Genomic DNA, 22951 nt, shown 5'->3' on the forward strand with positions numbered 1-22951 from the left:
GACTTTGCGGAGAGGGGCGTCGCCCTCATCAGCGCGTTCTGCGGCGCCATTACGCGCGACGAGGAACAGCGACAGCACCTTCTGCAGGTCGTGGAGCGACACCGGGCGTTGCACCCGTGCGCGAAGTAGGCATGGGATGGCACGCACGGCGGATTTCGTTTTTTTTTGCGGTCTAACAGTGTCACTAGTGTTGATGGACATTATAGACAGATGGACAGATAGACAGATGGACCAGTTAACATGGACCAACAATCTCACCAGTGTTGAAGGATAACCACGGTTGCCTTTTTTGCAATACATGCGTTCCTGTCTTCCGTCTTTGAATTATTGCAAGTGCGAACTGAGCAAAACAAAATCCTTACTGTACGGGAGAAACCGTACTACCATTCAGCCCCGTAACATTCTTTCCATAGGGGAAACTTTGGTCGCTCTGCGGGACGGGATAAAATTATCCGATCGGAATAAAATTTTGCACACATCCTTGTGTCATAGTATCGACAAGATTTCCGACCCGGCCCGACGAATCCGACAAACTTTTCCAAAATGGACCACCCTAATCCCCACTATATAGTGTTGATGGTGGACTGCTGTCTGCTCCTGACCTGTTAGATGGTTGACCAGAATTATGTTGAAGCCGTACAGGAGACATTCTCTATGACCTCCCTGAACTGGGTTTTTGCCTAGCGTCCAGCAAATGGCATTTCTTCTTTGCAGTAGAAGTCTCCTCTAAGTCTGCCAATATGGTCATTGTAAATGGAAGTTGTCATTTTACATGGAGAGTTTGACCGGGGGGCAGGTCCGAGGCAAGTGGTCAAATGACATCAATGCCATGCTTCCATTCACCTGGTCTCAACTGTTTTCATTTTTCCTTGTCTCTTCAGCCGTTGTGTCATCCATTCCAGCCGTCCTCAGAGCCTGCTCATAACCCAACAGTCTCGTACCATCTTCCTCCTCTATTCCCGCCAGTCTGTGACAACCAACAGTACACTGTGGTACACACCTGATTTTACAGTTCATTATTCTTTCTCTGCTGATTACAAATCAGTTATTTTTCGATTTTCTGTGCTGTCTTAGTAAGTCACCTTGAACATTGTTGGAAACCAATGTATTGGAAAGTAAAATACGGAAAGAGCCGATAGCCTCATTTCTGACCTGGTTTTAGTTTATCTTGTGTTTTTTGCAACTAATTATGATTGTCGAAAGCTGCATTAATATTTAATTCATCACCAGATGTTAGTGCTGAATAATACATGACTAAAACATGACTTTTACAACATGTCAGAGTAGACTTTAGGTGTAATGGGGTATTGGTATGGATAGGTAAAATTCACTTTTGACTCCTCTTGTCTCTGCAGACGGGGTTATATTTAAACTCAGCATCTAAAATTATTTTGACCCTTCTTGATTTAGCACTTGGCTTGTAGATAGTCTTAATTGGTAAAGCTGTATTGATCCAAATGAATTTAAAAAAAAAAAATAGTTCTCCCCAATAATCGACCTCGGGATGGTGTTAATGCTGCATTTAATGACCTCTTCTCAGTACCAACACGGGATTATTACTGCGGATGTACACATCAATTGATTTTAAATCTCTTTTCCAGCCTGAAACTCTCAACACCCAATTCAATCACATGACATTGACGCAGCAGTCCCCCGGCAACAATGGAGCGCCGGCTGCAGATGGCCACCATTATGCAGCATTGTACCACCACCATTCCGCCCCGGTCGTGTTGCATGGAGCACCCCAGCAAGTTTCTAATTACGTGGTTGCGGGAACTCCAGGGGGACACCCAGGGATGCTCCAAGGCCAGCCTGTACCACTTCCAACTCCAGGACCTCACCAAACCTACCCAAGCGGCATGACTGGTCATGCGGCTTTTCCTGGTTCCACTCTGAACCAGCAACACAGCTACATTCATCAGCCGGTCCAACAGGTAGCTCAGCAGTGAACATTACTCAGTAAAATGGGATTCCACTCGTTCTTTTCCTTTGATGATTTGATTTGATTTTGATTTGACTTTTTATTAGGTCTCCCATAGGAGAAACTTGTCTCGGAGGACAGTCCCTCTGTGCTGCTACATACATTGAGCAAAAACATACACATGATGTTTGAATTGGTCTTTTATGCTCCTCACAGGTATCCGCTTGCTATTGTTCATCAATCCACCATCCTCCCTGCTCCAGCCAGCAGCAGCAGCAGCACTACCGCCCGCCTCTAAACCATTTGCCGCATAACGGCCTTCACAGCCAAACCCTGTCCCAGCAGCAAGGTAGTAATTCTCACACTCAAGTATGTGGATTCAAAAACAATTTGTTGCCCTTGACATTTTTGTTGAGCTTGCTATAATACCGTTTCTCAGAGTAATGTTACTTTAGTCCATACTTTGAAAACATTTTTTAAATGAACGAGGTCTCCTTGATTGTTTTGGCATCATGCTGCAAAGAGATGTTTTAAGACTCCTTTTCCAGTTTCTTAGTTGTTCTTCATAAGGAAGCAATGACACTAGGACACAGGACACAGTTCATTTTGCAAAAGGGCACATAATTGCATTCTCTTCCTGTCCTTTACGTGTTTTTGAATCCAGATTCCTCTGCAGGATTGCTCGAACACTCTTACTTTTTGCTTCTGTGACCTTCTGTAGGAGCGTCTGTTCTGTCACCTCCTTGCTGCCGCCAGCTCATATTCGCACACGCGCACACACACACACACACACACACACACACACACACACACACACACACATACAAATGTGCACACATGTTCTATATGTGACTCCAGCAGCGTTTCCCTACTCGGGTTCATTAATTGGACAAGCTCGGATGCCATACAACAGCAAATGAAGTAAATTATATATAAGTGAAAAATAACTTGTGTCCCTGATGTCTTTATAATTACTGCAAGGAAAAGCAGGCACTGCACCCATAGGAGAAACTTGTCTCGGAGGACAGTCCCTCTGTGCTGCTACATACATTGAGCAAAAACATACACATGATGTTTGAATTGGTCTTTTATGCTCCTCACAGGTATCCGCTTGCTATTGTTCATCAATCCACCATCCTCCCTGCTCCAGCCAGCAGCAGCAGCAGCACTACCGCCCGCCTCTAAACCATTTGCCGCATAACGGCCTTCACAGCCAAACCCTGTCCCAGCAGCAAGGTAGTAATTCTCACACTCAAGTATGTGGATTCAAAAACAATTTGTTGCCCTTGACATTTTTGTTGAGCTTGCTATAATACCGTTTCTCAGAGTAATGTTACTTTAGTCCATACTTTGAAAACATTTTTTAAATGAACGAGGTCTCCTTGATTGTTTTGGCATCATGCTGCAAAGAGATGTTTTAAGACTCCTTTTCCAGTTTCTTAGTTGTTCTTCATAAGGAAGCAATGACACTAGGACACAGGACACAGTTCATTTTGCAAAAGGGCACATAATTGCATTCTCTTCCTGTCCTTTACGTGTTTTTGAATCCAGATTCCTCTGCAGGATTGCTCGAACACTCTTACTTTTTGCTTCTGTGACCTTCTGTAGGAGCGTCTGTTCTGTCACCTCCTTGCTGCCGCCAGCTCATATTCGCACACGCGCACACACACACACACACACACACACACACACACACACACACACACATACAAATGTGCACACATGTTCTATATGTGACTCCAGCAGCGTTTCCCTACTCGGGTTCATTAATTGGACAAGCTCGGATGCCATACAACAGCAAATGAAGTAAATTATATATAAGTGAAAAATAACTTGTGTCCCTGATGTCTTTATAATTACTGCAAGGAAAAGCAGGCACTGCAAGATGTATGTGCTAAAGCCTAAATAGTGCAGGCACATAACCCTTACTTGCATATAGGGTAGAATAGAATCCCCTTGAATATCTTAGCATATGTTTAAAATCAATTTTTTACACCCTCTCTCGGCCTCGTTATGAGATCTAAGAGGAAAACTGATGAGAGGCGGGATACGGGGCCGGGACGCTGTCTGAGAGGCCTCTATGAATCTCACAGTGAACCGGTCTCTTTTTCAGCCCCTCAGTCCTCACCTGCAGGCCATGCCGCTGATGGTACGGTATAAATTGACAACGGGAATGTGAAATCAGTCTTAAACTCAGATTAGTGGAAGGGTTCAGTCCCTCCACCGCAAACTGGCATCCCTCAAAAACAGCGAGGAGATAGTCAGCCATTATCTGCGTCTGAGGAAACACAATCATCCGCTGCCTGCTGAAATGGAATAAATCTGGCGCATTTAAAATTGCGGTCATTTCATGCTCGGTTTGTATGTGAAAGTGGGAGACGGGTGGATAAAAATAACCATCTCCTTGCTCCTCAGTGCTTTCATTGTTTCATTGTACTTTTCTCCCAGGAGGCGTACTGCTGACACCTTCACAAAAGAATGTCCTCTCTTTTGTCGCTCGCAGCACCTCACGTGTGTCACTGGGGACTGCATTTCTAAATGTCTTGCCTTGTCACCTTGACATTGTCCCCCTCTGGCTAGGAGCCGGCGCCACCATTTCATGCCATTTGGGAATATGGCCTGCTAGTCTGATCGCCTGGGTGGTTTGGGCACTAATAAGAAATGGATGTTTTGATTTTTTTTTTTCTCCTCTCAACCTTAATTTGGTCACTCATGTTGCTGTTTCAGGCCGCTGCAGGCTAACTCCGATATATTGATTTTCTCATTTACCCCAAGTGCCTCCACCTTGCTTTGCTGTAACAGCTCAACTCACTGCACAGCTGAAGTCTCAGTCTGTTTTTCCCCCAACTGATGCACTGCATGATTCTTGTTGATGATTGTTTATCCTGAAAAGACCCTATTAACCACAGCTCAGTCTCTGTGGCCAAGCATTTGAATCCCCAATTTGACTCCACTGCTCCGTCCTCGCCACTTCTTGGAATGTGGCCTGAGTGCTTTGCCTTTTGTTGTTTGTCAGTGCACCAGCCTGTGATGTCAAGCCCAGCATCCTACCAGACTATAGTGGGCATGCAGCCAACACTCAACTTTGCTCTCACCGGTGTCCAACAAAGCAATATAAGCAGTCAGATGCAAGGCATGATGGTCCAGTACTCCCCAATGCAGTCTTACCAGGTATGCAAATACACCGGTCTGCCACAACGTTATGTGACCTCTTACACAATGAGATACAATTGAAGAGACTCTGACTTTTCAAAGATAGTAGAGTTTTTAGTTTGATAATCTGCCAATATAATTTTGTAGCCAGCTGGTGCAGATCAGTATCAGTTCATACATCGTTTTGTGCAAACCAAAGTGTCTACAAAGAAGACACTCGATTGACCGACGAGGAAAGTGAGGAAGCGAAAAGAGCCGAAAAGTGATTTTAGAAGATACTACACATTTGGTTCTCAACACTAAGAATTTACATAGAGCAATGTCGAGTGAGTCTTTGTTGCTCTACTAACGTATTTAATTGGTCCATCGCAGGTTTCCTTGCCACAACATGCAGGGCCGATGTTAGTGTCAACATGCCAACCAGGACAAGGTGCAGTGGCAGTCTCTGGCGTCCAGCCTTACTACAGCCTTCTCCCTGCTCCAAACCAGCACACCACCATGAGGTAGAGCCTTAAAACTGATATTAATGCGCACGCACTTGCGGACTTTCTTGCCTTGGCAATTGCCCTAATGTACAGGATGTAAATCCAGGGGTGAAGAAAATGAGGATGTGCTTGTCGAGAGGGGAAAAAAAACTTTAAGTTTAAATCAGTTACCATTTGGATTTAGAATAATGTGTCTCATATATACAGTACTCACATAAAGTTAGGAGAATTTGGCTTTTTGGTGACATTTATGGTCAATGTAAAAAATTCATGCTACAGTGATATCATATCATGAAAGTAAAAGGATGTGCTCATGATTTCCTCATCTCAAACAGTAAATTGAAACAGAAGTTAACAACAATGGTGGGTACACCGCGACAAAAAATTTCAACGACTCTATAACTCGTCTTGTGCCCTTAAGCACCAGTTACAGCTTGACAACGACGCCTCATGTTGTTCACAAGTCGACTTATTGTCTGCTGAGGCATGGCATCCCACTCTTTTTGAGGGGCATCTCCCAGGTCATTGAGGTTCTGGGTTGCAGAGTTTCGAGCCTCGACAGGGCGACTCAGCAGATCCCACAGGTTTTCAATAGGATTCAGGTCTCCAACAGCCGTTCCCTGATGATGCGACCTCGATGAGCTGGAGCATTGTCGTCCATGAAGATGAAATTAGGCCCTGTTGTTCATGCAAGGGTACAATCACTCGACGAATAAGACTATTCAGGTAATATGGGCTTGTCACACAGTGTAGGGCAGATCTGTCCCGACTGGACGCACCTGCCCACACTGTAACACCGCCACCACCAATAGCTTGTCTGGTGACAACAGTGGCTAATGCATAGCGCTCTCCTTGACATCTCCAACATCGTTGGGGGCCATCATTTCTGCTCAATGTGAATCGACTTTCATCAGAGAACAGCACTGAGGCCCACTGATCCCAGCGTAAATGCTTCCTGGTCCATGCAAGACGATGACTCCTGTGCCCGGTGGGATGGCCAGGTACCCTTGCAGGTCGTCTAGCACGCAGACCACGCTGATGTAAATGGTTTTGAATGGTCTGTTGTGACACTGGCATGGCTCTTACTTCCCTTAAACATGCCTGGAGTTGAGTGGCATTCATCGTCCTGTTTCTCAGGGCGTTGTTCACAATGTAGCGGTCATCAGCAAAGGATGTGGCCAAAGGACTCCCACCTCTTCATCTTTCTGTGACTCTTCCAGTCTCTCGGTATCTCTGTTGCAACCTGATGACACCCTGTGACACGCTAAGCTCAGTGGCCACTTCCGTCTGATAACGTCCTGTTTGAAGCATCACAATGGCAAGGAACTGTCCGTTGTTAGATGTCGTCTTGGTCTCATGCTGTCAGGATGTGAACATCATGATGAGGACAACTGTAAACAGCAGCTCTAATTGAACCAGGACATTTATTGGTCAATTCAAGGATCAAAAGCCTGTTGTGAATTTTGCAATTAAGCACCTCGTTAGAGAATAGCAACTTGTGTGGAAAGTACAGAAACATTTAACAGTTGGACATGTGTCACATTAAGGTCACCTGAAAAGGTTTCAATAAATTTTAGGCTCGTCCTGCAATTTCACCCAAAAGACAAGTATCTCGAACCGTGTGTGTGTGTGTGTGTGTGTGTGTGTGTGTGTGTGTGTGTGTGTGTGTGTGTGTGTGTGTGTGTGTGTGTGTGTGTGTGTGTGTTTTATATATATATATATATATATATAAAACACACACACACACACACACACACAGTATACTGTATATATATTTACAAGTTGTTAATGTAATGCTGCTACATCTTTTAGATCGGCAAAATCACCCTGCTAAAATTGTGTGCTTTGGTTTATCTTCAGTATTTCAAAACAAGCAGCGATTAATTTTTTGATTTATTTTTTCCCTGCTGTCAAAAAAATATACATTTGTAGCTAACACTGCCCCTCACTTTGAAAGGGCCTTCGTATTTGTAGATGCAGCATGCCTAATAAGTGAATCCCCTCAGCACATACTCTTCAAGATAGCATTACCCAAATACTTAGTGTGCCACGTCTTGTGAAAATGATGACTGTCAACTGAGAGTCAGTTACCAATTGCTTTTTGGCCATTTTCTCCTTGGTTTCGCACTCATGGAGCCGTGTGGTATGCCAGGCTCTCGTTATAGCAAATTGATAGAAGTAGTTCACAGAAAGCAAACCACGTAATTAGTTTCGGGCTCCACGGATCCAGTCATTCTGGAAATTAGCGATTGTAACACCTCTGGGACCATTACACGTGCCGGTAGTATCTGTGGCAAATCCGAAAGACAGCCAGGCGAAATCTTGGATTGGTCACATTGTCATTGTTTCAGGTGTGAAATTAGAGAGTTTTTAGCAGGACAGTCTGTGCTAGAATGATTTATGCAGCAGCACCTTAACCACTGCGCGGCTTCTCCCATAAGGGCCGCCTGTCCACCTGCAGTCTGTGTTTCGCCAGCTGTACACGAGTCCCCACAGGCAGGCTACTTACAGAGCCGAGCGCCTGCTTTGCACAGAGATTTACGTTCACTTTCAAATTTAATACACCAGCTGTAATGTTGAGCTTGCACAACTCCTTCTGGGTGCCAGGTTGCTTCAACACATTTACTACTTTTTCCTCTGAACTGTCTTACCGTGACGAGATCAACTATGGGTGTTCGACATTTTAGAATTGATGGAGGCATATTTTAAGGAAATATATCACCCTTCATCACATATCCAACATGTCCTCAACATACGGTAGATTTCAGTTCAGTTTAAATGATGATGATGATGATGATGACGATGCGATGTTTACTGTGAACATCTTCCTACACAGTTCCACTGTGAGTTTCCTGCCCTCCCCAATGATGGAGCAGCTCAATTTCCCTCAGAACTCATCCTCCTGTGTTGCCCAGCAGAACACAGGTTAGTAGTACAGAGCAAAGGTACAACTTTCATCTAAAATTCGTTAATGATATGACGCCAAATGCCATTAAAGTCACTTTTGAATATGAGCTGATGGAGTGTCTGTTTTGATCTCAGCGGCACATTTGAGGTGTGATTATTACAAATTAATTTGAGTGGCATTGATGTAACATGAAGGAAGAAAAGTTGTATTAGTACATGCTCTTTATTGTTTTATATCCGCCTCTATGGCGAGCCCCCTTCTCTGATGTGTAAATAAACATTCAATGTTTTTCTTCATAGCCATAATCTAGACCACTGCTTCTCAACCTTTTTTCAATGACATACACCCTGTGAAATATTTTTTTTTCTGTCATTAAACCATTAACTGAAATTATCCAAAGTGGTTATTGTCACGAGGGTTGCTGGCATTCTGGAGCCTATCCCAGCTGACTTAGGGCGGTAGGTGGACTATACCCTGAACTGGTTGTCTGCCATTTGCAGCGCACATACAGAGACCAATAACGACTCACACCTACATCCACACTGTGACCTGCATGTACCCAACAGAGGCTCAAGTGCGTGTCACGGTGCCCGCACACAGGTCAGGCGAGTGTCCCACTACACCAGTGCTTCTCAAATAGTCGGGCGCCCCCACAGGGGGGCGGCGCGAGGCTCCGTCAAGGCGCGTTTGACCTCGGGGAACATGCTTTTTTTTTTTATTTATTTTTTTTACAGTCCTACAATAAAGTGCAATTGCTCATCAACTACATTAGGGGGCAAACACGAAGTCACGCTCTTTGGTAGAGTGTGCGCAGGGAGCATTTGAAGGGAGGAAATATGACAAAGCATATGTAGCGCTTGGCTTCACTGACTAGGGTGGGAGACGAGGAAAGACCGGTGTCAGGTTAAAGTTTTTTTAATTTTGTGCTCCTGAGTTAATGTTGGTGATCAGTTTCAGTGCATTATTATTCATTGATTTCATGTAATTTTATTTTTCAGTATCGTATGGTTTGACATGGTCAGTCAAAAAATGTTTACAGTTTAATTAAGGATTTAATTTCATTTTTGAATTTCAGATGCACTTTAAATATTTTCTCTTCCAGGTAATATAGCTATTCTTTGTTGTAAGTTGGTCCATATTTCTTTATTTTTTTATTCTCTTATACGTTAATAAGGATATAGCGTTATGCAGAGATGTACTTATAACAATTTTATAGACAAATGATACTATTTATCGTCGCGCGGGGGGGGCGAGATGTTTGCTTCTTCCTAGGGGGGGCATGACAGAAAATAATTGAGAAGCACTGCACTACACCATCAGTGACTAAATAAAAACAAACTGCTAAAAACAAAAACAGTTAAAAATCATAAAGTATCTATCTAATAATTCAAAAGAAGACTAACTACATTACTGAACTCTCAGCAGCGATGATTGCATTGTTGCACTGAACTGAATGTTTTTGGGTTTTGTGAGACACTGGGACTTGTGCTTGACTGAGGTACTTGTCATTCTTGGTGGTAGGGAGGCGGCTGCTGTGATCAAGCTCTTTTTTTAAACTGATGCTACTTTTTGAATATATTTTAGAATCTCACACCCCCGCAAATGTGCCTCCACCTACCCCCAGGGGTAAGCGTACCCCATTTGACAACCACTGATCTTGGCACTTTTAATGAAACTCCACATATTGTATGCAAAAAAATGAAGAAGCGCTTTTGTTTGAGCTGTTGGTAATAATGATGCTGTAGGAAGAATGAGAGAAGCCCCCAGTAAATCTAACTCTGTTACATTTATAGCACCTCCATAAATTCAACAGCTAATTTATGTATTTCTCACACACTGTGTATTTTGTTGGGAATAAAATACGACTTCACCAGCAAGAGCACCCATTTAATGTGTTCGTTTTAAATGTGCATACTGTTGTTCAGACAAGGAGGCTTAATATAAAGGTGTTTGCATGTACCCAACAGAGGCTCAAGTGCGTAGGTCTCTTCCCAAATGCCCTTTATTATTCATGTGTGAATGTTGAGGGGCGCAATGGCGGGAGCCATCATTTCAATCCATCAGTAATGAGGTCAGTTGAAGGTCACAAGACAGCCTTACCTCAAACATCTCCGGTAAACACTTTTAATTGGCTCATTCAGGGATGGGAATAATATGGATATTAAGTCTGTAATCTCTGCCGTGCCTTCTATTATTAGTTGATTAATAAAAAAATTTTAAAAATCAACATTGGCATTTGAAATGGGATTTTTCACCTGTTGTTAACCGTGTGTAAACAGAATTTTCAAAGTATTGAATGGAATTGTGTAGCGCTTTTGATGTGGGAGCAGCAGAAGGAGGCTCCCCTTATTTTTTTTTAATTCCCCCCAACCCCCACCCCCTCCAGTCCCATCAGTCACATTCACGCAGCACAAACTAATTAGGTAATTGGATCTTCCGGATCATCACAGAAGATTTAGCAGGAAGAGAACAACTCAATTATAGCCCCTATGGATGTGCCTTTATAATCGAGGCACTTAAAATCTAATTGCCGAGCAGCTAATAGTGCTGTTTTCATGGTTGGGGTGTGTAGGTGAATCAAACTGCTGTGGAAAAGCGCTTTTGAGCAAACACGCATTTGCACAAACAAATACACTCCAGTCCAAATGCATTAATGAGGTTATGTGATGGGCTGTGTTCGTTTAAAAAAAACAAAAAAACAGTAAACATTATGTTGAAAATCTGCTTACCAGCCACACAGAATTAGATCTTATCATGACTGCTTGTCCCGATTTGCATTTTTTTCAAGCACAAATTTCTACCGACTGCCTGTTTTTTTTTCCTCTTTCCTTTTAATCATGTGCAGGGTTGTTGCACCCGGCCCCCGGCAGCGGTATGGTGATGCTGCAAATGGCAGCTCCCCCCTGCCAGCAGCCCCCGGCGTCCTCCGCCTGCCAACAGAAGCAACCCAGCCACAAACACCTGGGCCCCGAGCACCAGCGCACCCGCCGACCGACTGATCACCCGCTGCCTCCTGACAACATGCAGGTACTAACGCTGCATGAGTTCATCAGTAGCAGGAAAACACATCTTTGTTCCAAAAAAAAAAAAAAAAATGCCATTTGGTTCTGATAAGACGCTAAATTTATTTTGCCTCAATGAGCCAGACTTTACCTTATGTTTCTAAACTACACCGGGGTGTTTGAAAAGTGTATGGTTTAAGATACAAAGTACTTGAAAAATAGCCTACGGTGATACCTGTGGTCAGGGGTGAGGTTAAGTCACCGAATCACGTCACAAAATATTGTTACAAAAACACGATATAAGCATGCATGCAGAGAGAGGCATTTTGGAGGATGAATGCCATTATTTCTAAAGCAAGAAACAACGGTTACCCTAACCTTCCGACATCAACTCCACCAATTCTCCTTTCTTTGCTGTTGTCTGTCTATCAGCTAACTGTTACCCTCATACATGCTGCTCTCAACATTCCCCAAAAATCAATTTCTGGGTTGAAACCAGCCAGAAACAGAGTTGGTTCACCTAGTCTCATCATATCAATTTTTTTCTTGAAACGTGCACCAGAATTTGTAATTATGCCGTACATTGGCCTGCCTTGTAAAATCAGTCTTAATTGTGCATTTTAAGATCAACCAGTCAGAAGGATAAACATAGATGAACCAATTGGAGGACAGAAAAATGTCGCTATCACTCTGAGGATTCGTGAAGGCACTGAGATGTAAATGCACAATCTGGTTAAAAAAATGAAACGGCGTTTTCGGTGGATGTGGATGTGTGGATGTGGATGTGGATACCAGCACTCGGGGTTCCGATAGTGTGGGGCAAATTATAGTCTGGGATTCCCGTGACCTGCGGGATTTCCGAGAAAAATGTCACCCTCTAGTATTTGGTAGTATCTCACAGGTGAAATTAGTAAGATATTATCTGAAGCATGTATATTTTTGTATAGTAAACACTAAGTATTTTATGTTTTATTTTTTATAACTGTAAACCTACTTTAGTGCATGTGTGTGTGTGTGTGTGTGTGTGTGTGTGTGTGTGTGTGTGTGTGTGTGTATGTATATATATATATAATGAAGGAATAATTGTATATAAATTATATGTATATATCTAGCTCTTTTGAGGGGCTGAATGGATTAATGGCATTTATATAATTTAAAATTGGAATTATTCCAATTTTAAATTTAGACTGGTAAATTGAGTTACAGGTTTGGAAACAAATGAAACTATTTTGTTTGTCGAATGGGGATGAAAATAAGGAAAACATAAAAGCATCAGCGAGTAATTGCACTTTATTGTAGAGTGGTTGATGCGGTGAGGCATTTGTTCATCTTTGAATGAAAATGTTTGTGTTTCTCCCCATTGTTGTTGACTGCACCACTGGTATGTTGCGTGTAGAGCAGCCTGCTTTCACCTCCGGCGCTCACATCCTCGTCGGGACCGTCGCCCAATATCAAGGGCCTCCCAACAGGCATCTCGTCCATCCCCGTCATGACCCACCAGCACCAACTGCAGCTCCCTACAGACTTCTGCCATAGTGGGCCAGGTCAGAAAGTGCGCAAACATGAAAAATGCTATTATTGGACAGTTTGGTGAGATAAAATAACTTTAATTCTTTGGTTGAAATCCACATCGACTGCACTGAATAATGAAGCAGCTGTGCTATCCCAAGTGAGGACAAATATCACAAATATCCCGTCAGGTCTCACCACTCAAAAATGAATTGAGGATTGTGAGAAGTTCGATCAATAAAGAAGTGACATCATCAGAACAGAAACCTAAGGCCACAATTACCAATAAGAGGCTGATGAATAGTAGCTAAACTTGTGAATGAATGTGCTGACTATGTCCACCGCTTGACCAAAAAATACGGTTTTATATTGTTAAATTCCCATTATTCTTTAACCAAGCATGAACTGTTTATTACATTTCTAAAAAAATCTATTAAGATACTATTTTACTGCTGCTGGAAATTTACAGCAATCCATAGTTTTATGCTGTGCTATACTTATGTGGTCATATAACATTACTAATGTGCTGGGCGATATGAAAAAAAAATCTTCAATTACGATATTGGCCATTTTATATCATGATGATGACATACTACAATATATTTTCAGGTATTTTAAAAGAAATTGTACAACACCCTATGACTGCTTACGTTTTCCCACTTTATTTTCAAGCGACATTCAACAGACCCGTATCAAAACAAAAACGCATTCAGTAATGCTGCTACAAAAACAAAAACATATCAGATGTAAACAGAAACAAAGAAGTCTACATATTTTTCCACGAATGTACATATTAAATAAGAGGCATGAAAAATGTCTTAGAGAAATTGAAAAATAAAATTAAAAAAAAAGAGCTTTACTCATGTCATTTTGAGAACATTTCTTTTGAAGATCTCACCAGTCAAAATGAAAACTTACTTCTGTGTTTTGAAAACTAATCACATTTGTAATACATGCATTTACTTGCATCCATTTTCTTAATCGCTAATCTTCAACATTAATATACGTTTAATGTTCTAGGCCACTCCTCCAGGTTGATGTACGAGACACTAACATTTCCTGTTTCGTTGCGTGTGAAACATTATTTTGTATTAATTTTCTCTCCGGACACTTATGAAATTGCCAGCTATTTTGTTGATCAACTTTGGGTACGTGCCACTTTGACTCCAGCGAGACCTCTGTGAAGTGCACTCAGTCACCCAAGCACTTTTAATTCCCGTCTGTAACGATGACATTACGTTAGTTTAGCAGTTGGCATGGCTTCTCCGGTTTTCCCTCTGTTAATTACTCCTCATAATCCCTTCGCAAGGACGATGCTTGTAAGAAGTGTTGCTTATTCGCCGCCATGGAGGCAAGATGATTGAGGCTGTGACCACTGACTAAGGAGCGAAACCGCAACGTGTTTAGCAGGCAGTAATAACCAGCCGAAGCCCGTTCCTTAACTTGTTATCGCGAGCTACTGTGGCATCGCTCCTCGACCTGCCAAAGACCCCGCTTCAGGTGACGTAATCAGCCTGGGGAAGCTTTTTGGGAGGGTTTCTGCCATTCTATTATTTTTAAAAAAAAAATAAATAAAACTCACTCAAGTTATTCATGATTATGAGTTTGATTTGCAGTCACCCACCTCGTTATATATTAATTCTCATTGACGTTTCGATTTAATTTTGCATTGTATATTTTTTTTAAGTATGGTGTATGATTCACTTCTCTGTATAGTTGGTCGGTTGACCACCTGGTGGTGGCGGTCCGGCGTAAGATTGAAAAGTGAAAGGTTTTTGCCCGTCAAATCAAGTTGTAATTGATGTCTAATTGATGCGCAGTTGGCAGCAAATGACAAATGACGACGCCACGAAAAGGTGACATGATAAAATATTATCGATGGTCTTTGATCTATATGTTGTCATATCGCCCAGCTTTACTAATGTAATAAGTGCTACTCACAGGCTTATTCTTTATCCTCTGCAAAGAACTAATAATGTTGCCATGCCAAGAAGCCGAGAAAGCTGCTGAGCCTCACACACGTTTTGTATACTGTACTACTTTAACTGTTCAAGCTCACAGATTCACTGGAGTCTATCTCAGCTGACCCAGTGAACGGCGACCCAAGACTGGTCACCGGTCAGTCGCAGGACATGAAATTACGGCATTCTGTTTTTGGTGATTTTTAGCACAATGTCCCAACTTCTTTGGAATTGGGTTTGGATGATATTATTTCTCTAAAAGCCCTTCCTACATGTAATAAACGGTTTAACTCTGTAGTTAAGTACAGAAATATTCCCGCAGCGCCAAAGGAGTACATCCAATGTGCTGTAAACCATTATTCTTGGAGACATTACACGTGCTTTTTTTTTTGTTGTTTTCACTCACTTCAATGTGACTTAGGGAAAAGACAGTCCAAATGAAAAAATGTTGGAAAAGCTCATGTCATGTCTAAATGTTGTCGGCATGTCTAGGTGAAGCCCACTACTCTCTCCTGGGCCAGCCTCTGCAGTTTAAGCCGCTCGTCCACACGACACACATGGTGACCAAACATCAGGTATGCTAATTGTCTCTTATTTCATCTTGAGACTGTCGGAGCCGCACTGGCAGTCGGACAGATGGTTTCATGCATTTGCCTCCCACAGATATCCGTTAACAGTTACCCCTTTCTCGTCAGGGTCCAATGGGAATTTGGCGTGGTGGTCATGGAAGGAAGGCCGGCAGAAAATCTTTCCCGACAGATTACAGTGTAGGTGAAGCAGGTAATGTGAAATCCAGAGGGAGGCTTCAGTTAATTTAACCCTGAAGTTATTTGGGATTTCTCGCAGGTAGCTGACCGATTTTATTCTCACGGCAACGATATTTAAAAATAAATAAATTAGACTGAAACCTTTTGTCAAGGACATGATACTCAAAATAGAAATGAACTCTTGTGGTTAGGTATCATGAGCAAAGGTACAGCAAGAAGTGCCACCCCCCCTTTTTTTTTTCGCAAAATTTCTTAATTGTGTCTATTTTAGCTCCCTGTAGCTCCCCAGGCTGCTGAATAAACATACGTGAAAACCTGTAACCATTGTAAATAGCACACCCACCTTACGCTGTGTTTTCTATGCAATTGCTAATTTATTATATTTATTCTACAAATATATTGCTAATGCTTTATTTTATATTGCACTTATATTGAACTGTGTACAGTTCTTTTCTGAAACATTTATTTTATGCAATGAAACACTTTATTTTTTTCTCCCCTCCTCCAATTTTGCTGCTGTAGACTGCAAATTTCCCCAGTGTGGGACAAATAAAGGTTATCTTATTTTATACTGTAGAATATGTGCACATAAGCAGTAGAAATTACAACCAGGGCAGAATTTGCACCTGGCAGTAGAACCGGCAGCCCCCCCATGGATATGCGATGAATGGATTTGTGCTGATCATTTCAAATGGCATGTCAGGTTTTGTTTTGTTTTTTTGTTTTTTTTTAATGGGGGCTGCACTCACTTTGCAGGTGTGCTTGTCAAAAATCTAGCTCGTGCAATCAAGGAGACTGCCTGCTTGCAGCCCAGTGTGTTGCACATTCATGCTTGGAGTGGTGCAGATGCTTTTTTTTTCTCTCTCTCTCTCCTTTGTCTGACTGTCATTTTTGCCACTTTTTGAATACGTAATCACGTACTGCGATTGCCTATTCCGCACACATTTGAAGCTGACATCGGCGGTTTATTGAAGCCTCCCCTGGTGCATGTCTGCTGCTTCTCTCCATCCATGACAGTTGTTTTCTTTTCGAGCCGTGTTGCTGATGCTGTTGTGTATTTGTCAGCAGTGAGCAGTCCTCAAGAGGGGACCGGCAAGACAGCCTCTCAAAATCTCCTGCCACAAATCTGCAAAAGACGTGAATTGACGCAGCGTCAGCCCTGGCTGTGCTACAGCCGAGACACTCCCAGCCTAAAGCTGGCCTCACTTTACTCTACCTGTGCCACGGCGCAACCCGACACATTGCATTACCACAGCAGCCCACAGCCCCATTTTTACCCGGGAACTCACTCACCCAGACTTAGGTGCGGGGAGCTGTGCGACCAAACTGGCTCATAGCTGCTTAGTTATTGGTGCATCAGCAGAACACCATGTGGCTGAACCTCCAGCCTCTGCTGCCTCACTTTGGACTGTTTCAGCGCCTCCCATCCCAGACTGGCCAAACCCACATCAGTATAACTGTTTGAACAGTGAATGTTTTCTTGTGTTATTTTATTTTCGTTTTTTTTCTCAATCCGACCAACTCTGCTGTTTGGAGCTTGAGCATCGTGTTGTGCGTAAAGCATATTTTGACTTCATCTCAATTTGCTACCTTTTCTTATACCTAAGGTATATCGTAAGGTATCGTCTTTTCACAATTGCAAATGTTCTGACTGAGGAATTTGGCATTCATCCACCAGTTTAAAAGTTAATTACGCTTTTTTTTTTCTTTTTCATGAGCAGGTTTCTTCGTATGACAAAATAATGTCAAATTCAGCAACTTGTGAAAAATGAGAAGTAAACACTCGTGATTGGAGCTGTCATCCACTCGCAATGAGAGCCCAAACAATCAACACTGGGTGTATAGCCCCAGCTTTAAGTGTCGCATTTGCACTGTAGTGATGTGCAAGATCTGACTGGCATTGAATGGCTGTAACCTCCATTTATATTTTATTGTTAACCTTTGTTGCACTCGACCAGGCCACTTTGATTGTTTTAATTCAACTCAAATTATATGCACACGAAAAATGGAAGCGTTTTTGGTACCTGGCTGTTTTGGGAGGGTGGGGGGGATTCCTGTTTGTGTGACACAAGGGAGTGACTGTTTGTGTGTTTTGTGGTTGTTTAAACTAATAAACGTTTTCACTACACATCTTGATTCTTTTTTTTTTCTTTTTAATTCAATGGACATTTCATCAATCACAGATTATTTCAGGAATGCACAGAACCTGTAACAGTACTGAAGAATGACTATATGTTCCAATGATGTTTACAGAAACGTTTTGTAGAAACAATACTTCAAATAATTGCTACCCATCTGGCAGATAATGCTCAGATACTCCTCGTAGCAAATACTTTTGCAGACGTTGGTTTGAGTCTCCCAAAGAAGAAAATACCTTCAGTTTTCCAAATAGTTCACTGCTGTACTCAGCAATTCACTCACTCCCACTGGAGACTCAAGACAGAGTAGCAGGTCTTCTTTATTGTTATTTCATGGAAAATGCTATCTGCACTAACGGCACAATGTAGCATTCACGTGTTGTCAATGGTGCCATTGTGTACATTTCATAGACTAATTGGTACTCTTGGGAACAATTTGGAGGGTACGCTTTGAGAGGCTGGGGAATATTTACTGTATTTACAATTTATATTTACATGGTGTGCAGCTTTCTCGCAGACAGGACAAGTTGATCAACATGAACCAAGTAGATAATGAGCCGAGGTTTGTCTTAATTTAAAAACAACAGAGTTAATCATTGTCACAGAATGGAAGGACGGCAGCATTACTGCGCTGCACACCAAGGGGATCTATTGGAAAACACTTTGAACGTCTTTCACATGTTTGGGAAACTAACCTTTGATATCGCCGTATTTTTTTTAGACATGAATGGAGGACAAATTGCAAGAGACCTGCCAGACTCTATTTTTCGCTCCTAGTTTTGAAAAGACAGATGTGCACTTACCGTCTTTGTCCACCAGGTGACGGAGTTGTACTGCCAGTCACTTCAACAATCGAGTTCCATGTTGATCGCTCGGAGTTTATGTTATTTGCTTGGTATCCTACAGACGTTGATTCAAGTGAAACATGACTCAACTCAACTCAACTCAACTCAACTGTATTTATAGAGCACTTTCAAACAGCCATCGCTGCATACAAAGTGCTGTACATGGAGCAAATTAACATATACAACAAACAGTAAAGCAATTCGGAAATAAAAACAGTAGAAAGCACCGAACAGCAAAACCAAGAACAATCTAAGTCATGCTGAGTCAAATGCCAAAGAATACAAGTGAGTTTTGAGGCGGGTTTTGAAGATGGGCAGCGAGGAGGCTTGCCGAATGTTCAATGGGAGGTCATTCCAGAGAGAGGGACCAGCAACAGAAAAGGCTCGATCCCCTCTGAGCCTCAGTTTAGTTCTTGGTACTTCTAATAATGTCTGGTCCGCAGACCTGAGGCGCCGCATGAATATAGACAAGCCAGAGGCAAATGAAACAAATGAAGCACATTCATTTAAAGTCATCGATTTGTTTATTTTTTTGTGTGTGTACAATACTGCAATTCATTTGAATGCAGGCAATCCATGCAAAAACTGCAAGTTTTAATTAACCTGCTCGCACGCAAAAACAGGATGAAATTCAATAAGGGTTGTCATTCAACGACATTCCACTTTTAGACGTCCTGTTCGCCATGCATCTGTAATGTGTACTTTGACAGTACATTTACAATAAATTGGATTACACCACAGTACATATGCTGGCCTGCATGTACTGTAGCCATAAATGTTTGTCCCTCCCCGCTGTGGGCGCTCTGAGTGACATTCAGTGACTGCATGAACAGTTTTATTGACGCTAACCACAATGTAATGAGCATTTATGAGTCTGTGCTTTCTGTACCTGTATGTGTCTTTAGCATACACTTGAATATACAAATCCAAGAGCAGTATGAGGCTGTTCTTCCTTTTTAGTGTGTAGCCCCTGAGACAAATTAATGAATGTTACATTGATAGGGCCTCCCTCCATTTTCCATCGCGTAATTGAGTCATTATGAAAGAGAAGCCCATTGCCACCATACTCCTGACCTCAGACAATCACTCCTCTTCTCACACAGGCACGTGCACATGGAGTACGGCAGGTTTCCATGACAACATTGTGGGAAAGGTTGCAGTGAAAACATCCAGCAGGACGTGGAGTTCCTTTTTTTTTGCAGCAGCAGCAGCAGCAGTGTTCATGAAAGACGCTGATGGCTTTGAGTGGCGCTCAAGGGCATATGGATGCCCTGGAATACTTAAAGCAACCTCCCCAAAATGTTGTTATGCAGTATATTTATTTATTCACATCATTACCGTAACAGGTATAATCAGCAACTGTATGTGATAATTTAAGTCTCACAGTCTCAGGAATTTGAATAGCACCCACAATGAAAACCTCCCTGCGACTCCATTTGAGGCTGAGAGGTGGCACAGCAACGCGGGGTCATCAAACTGCGAGCCCCAAATGATGGTCCTGCATCACACTGCTTCCATTTGCCCTCATTATGCAGGGAGTGGAATTGCTCTTTCGAAATAGATTACAGCATACAACAGTGCCTCTCTTGAGGGTGTTTATCCCCCAGAAGCATCACGCCGCCTTTAGTTTTTTTTTTCCCGATTCCCAATGTGTGTGATGTTAAAGGAGACATATTGGGCATTGTTTTCAGTTCCCGTGGATCTTCCACTCTACAGCCAAACCAAGCTTTCGTACCCTTGGAGCAAGGTAGTTGGAAGAGGAAATGGTATTCTCCAAACAAAGGGCGAACCGTGTGTGTGTGTGTGTGTGTGTGTGTGTGTGTGTGTGTGTGTGTGTGTGTGTGTGTGTGTTGTTGGGGCGCAGGCATACCTTAAGATAATAAAATCAGTTTCAATCAGGAAATACTTCATACACTTAAACATACAAATGTGTGCATGTGGCATTTGCAGTGGCACTCAAGTGCACTTGTCAGAAGCTAATGCTATTAGCTAATGCAAGTCCCTGTGCATCGAAAGAAAAAGCAGTGCAGCTCTGCTTACCTTTTGGCTTTGACATGATAATGTTTTTGACAGTGTAATAAGATAAGAAAAGCTTTATTTGTCTCACAATGGAGAAATTCCCAATCAAGTCTATGCTGAAAGTGACGTATCTTACACCACCCTGGCTGCCAATTCAGCAAATAAATCAGTCAAACATCCACCGTACATCCCCTTTAAACATCATGGAGGACTTCTCTGACCTCTTTTCTTCAAAGTGACGCTGATGAGAATTCTGCCTGCATGTGCCCTGGCCACAAATAGCATCCGAATCATTTTTGGATAGTTACCCTAAGTGAGACAAGTGTGTGACTTTGAACCCTATGCTCCCTCCCAACAATGGTATTTTGTACAAATTCTACATCTTGAAGCAATGAAGGCGTCTTGTATTAAACTATTTGGTGAAATTCGCAGGCCTTACTAATTTGCTGTTGAAGACGCAGGAAGTAACACGAGATTCGTTTTACAAAGCAGTTTTACAATTTTACCTTAAGCTATCAAAGTTTAAATATGCAATACCCGATGCAGTGAAACTGTCAAAGTAAAAGACAATCCCCTTTTTGATTTTGAAGTTATACATATTTCAAACCAGTGTTCCTCATTGGCAACAATCTACAGTGAATTTGAGACAAAAGTGCAATTGAGCCGGTCTAAATTGAGGGTTGCCGTCATTCAGTAATTCCTGCATCAACTGTGTAGGTGATGTGTTCAGTAAGATTCCTAACTATCATATCAGTTAACACGAGTATCATGAACCTTATACAGTATGACTAAAATAAAGTCAACCTTCTCACCCTGTAAAGATGCATGACAGACAAAATGACGAGGGGAAAGCGAAGGTGTTTTCAGGGCACTATATTATCTGATGTTGTTTCATCCTGTTCGAAGTACCGTGGTCAAGTCAAGTCAAGTACAACTTTTTTGTCAAATGCGCTGTATGTGCAACAAACAGCACAAATGAAATTTCTTCCCTCTCAACCAAACAACAAGACAACAAGAGGAGCCGCTGCGGCTGCCCGCGCCACCATCAAAAGAACAGTTAACATTAAATGAGAAAATAACAAGACAACACATAAGACACAGACAGTCGTGCAATCTTAACCACTTTTCCTGCATACACTTTGTTGTTTGAAGCAGTTATAGATGAAAGAGGAGCGAATCAAAGTGTCCTTTTCACCGGTGGAACAAAGACGTCATGCTATAAATGTGCACACGTCTGCTACAAGCTAAGTTTGAAAGCAAACAAGAAGCTGTAGCGTCCATCGACGAAAAAAGAGATTGGCTCTCATGTCCTGTCCCATGTAAATCCGCTTCAATTCCAAGCCGCCCAAGCTGCGACTCCCAGTTCCAAATATGCATCGGCGCTGACGCTCCTTTCTTCTCATTGTCGGCTCCTCAAGCCATGCATCCATCCAGCCGCAGACTGCCTAACAGCACCGACCTTTCCGCTGAACAAAGTGGGGCTGTGAAAATGCTGCCCATTACAGGCGCAAAACACAATCGCCCCGGGGCTGTCCAGCAACGACAGTCAAATAGCGCCGACATTCTACCCAATCAAAAGATTTCTGTCATCTTGAATTCAATGAAAAATGAAAAGACAATCAATTGCTATCTTGGTTTCTGGAGTCAGGAAGGTGATCACGTGTAGGATTTGGCCGTTGTTTTCATGGGATATCATTTCTGTCGACTAAGCAGGAGAAGCATCAAATGTTATGGTTGGTCTGGTTTGTTCCTTTTTCTTAGCCTGCAATCAGTTTTTGCATGTTGTACTTCACTTCTATTTACATGTGTAAACCATAGCATAACGTAACCCATATACTAGTGTGCACAGATGCATGCTGAGCATTGTGTAAATGCGGTTGTTGATCTGCCTATGACAATCCGAAAGCAAGTCATGTAGACATGGTGGGCATCTGAAAGCGGCGCATTCTTTCATTCCCTCCAAAAAGCACTTAAACACGGCAACCGTCTATCTCCAAAACCACTAATGCCCCTGGACGTGCATGCTAGCATGCCTCCAAGAGAACCGCGCAATGATTTGATTAGCTCGGCTCAAGTCTTTAACGTCTCCTGGAAATGTCAGCCGAATCATCAAAGCGGCCGCCCCCTTCATAAAGCCTTGATGAAAGGCATTCCCAACATTCTGGGCCTTCGATGTTGTCCGCTCACAGGCACAGTGTCTCCATCTGCACGGCATTACCTCTTTTATGGTGCTTTCATAAGTG

The 22951-nt window shown here is 42.5% G+C and overlaps 1 protein-coding gene and 1 long non-coding RNA gene across 16 annotated transcripts in view; both read left to right on the forward strand.

Moving 5' to 3' along the window:
* Positions 1 to 17834, forward strand: part of r3hdm1 (R3H domain containing 1) — a 55150-nt gene extending 37316 nt beyond the window's left edge. For 6 of the 15 annotated variants that reach the window (XM_019868455.1, XM_019868453.1, XM_019868452.1 and 3 more), the window contains 11 exons: positions 882 to 992; positions 1602 to 1934; positions 2138 to 2270; positions 4938 to 5092; positions 5447 to 5577; positions 8396 to 8484; positions 11313 to 11494; positions 12866 to 13013; positions 15432 to 15514; positions 15635 to 15719; positions 16772 to 17834. In XM_019868455.1, coding sequence (XP_019724014.1) covers positions 882 to 992; positions 1602 to 1934; positions 2138 to 2270; positions 4938 to 5092; positions 5447 to 5577; positions 8396 to 8484; positions 11313 to 11494; positions 12866 to 13013; positions 15432 to 15514; positions 15635 to 15719; positions 16772 to 17043 — 1722 coding nt within the window. In that variant the 3' untranslated portion in view covers positions 17044 to 17834. Of the gene's footprint in view, positions 1 to 881; positions 993 to 1601; positions 1935 to 2137; positions 2271 to 4937; positions 5093 to 5446; positions 5578 to 8395; positions 8485 to 11312; positions 11495 to 12865; positions 13014 to 15431; positions 15515 to 15602; positions 15720 to 16771 lie in introns of those variants that run through there. The other 9 variants (XM_019868461.1, XM_019868464.1, XM_019868462.1 and 6 more) reach the window with 9 other exon arrangements.
* Positions 3011 to 3866, forward strand: LOC109514974 (uncharacterized). The gene is made up of 2 exons (XR_002168090.1): positions 3011 to 3157; positions 3530 to 3866. It is a non-coding gene; the product is annotated as an uncharacterized LOC109514974 (long non-coding RNA).
* Positions 17835 to 22951: the final 5117 nt, after the last annotated feature.

Source organism: Hippocampus comes, unplaced genomic scaffold (genome assembly GCF_001891065.2).
Source record: "Hippocampus comes isolate QL1 unplaced genomic scaffold, H_comes_QL1_v1.1 scaffold41, whole genome shotgun sequence".
NCBI lineage: Eukaryota > Metazoa > Chordata > Actinopteri > Syngnathiformes > Syngnathidae > Hippocampus > Hippocampus comes.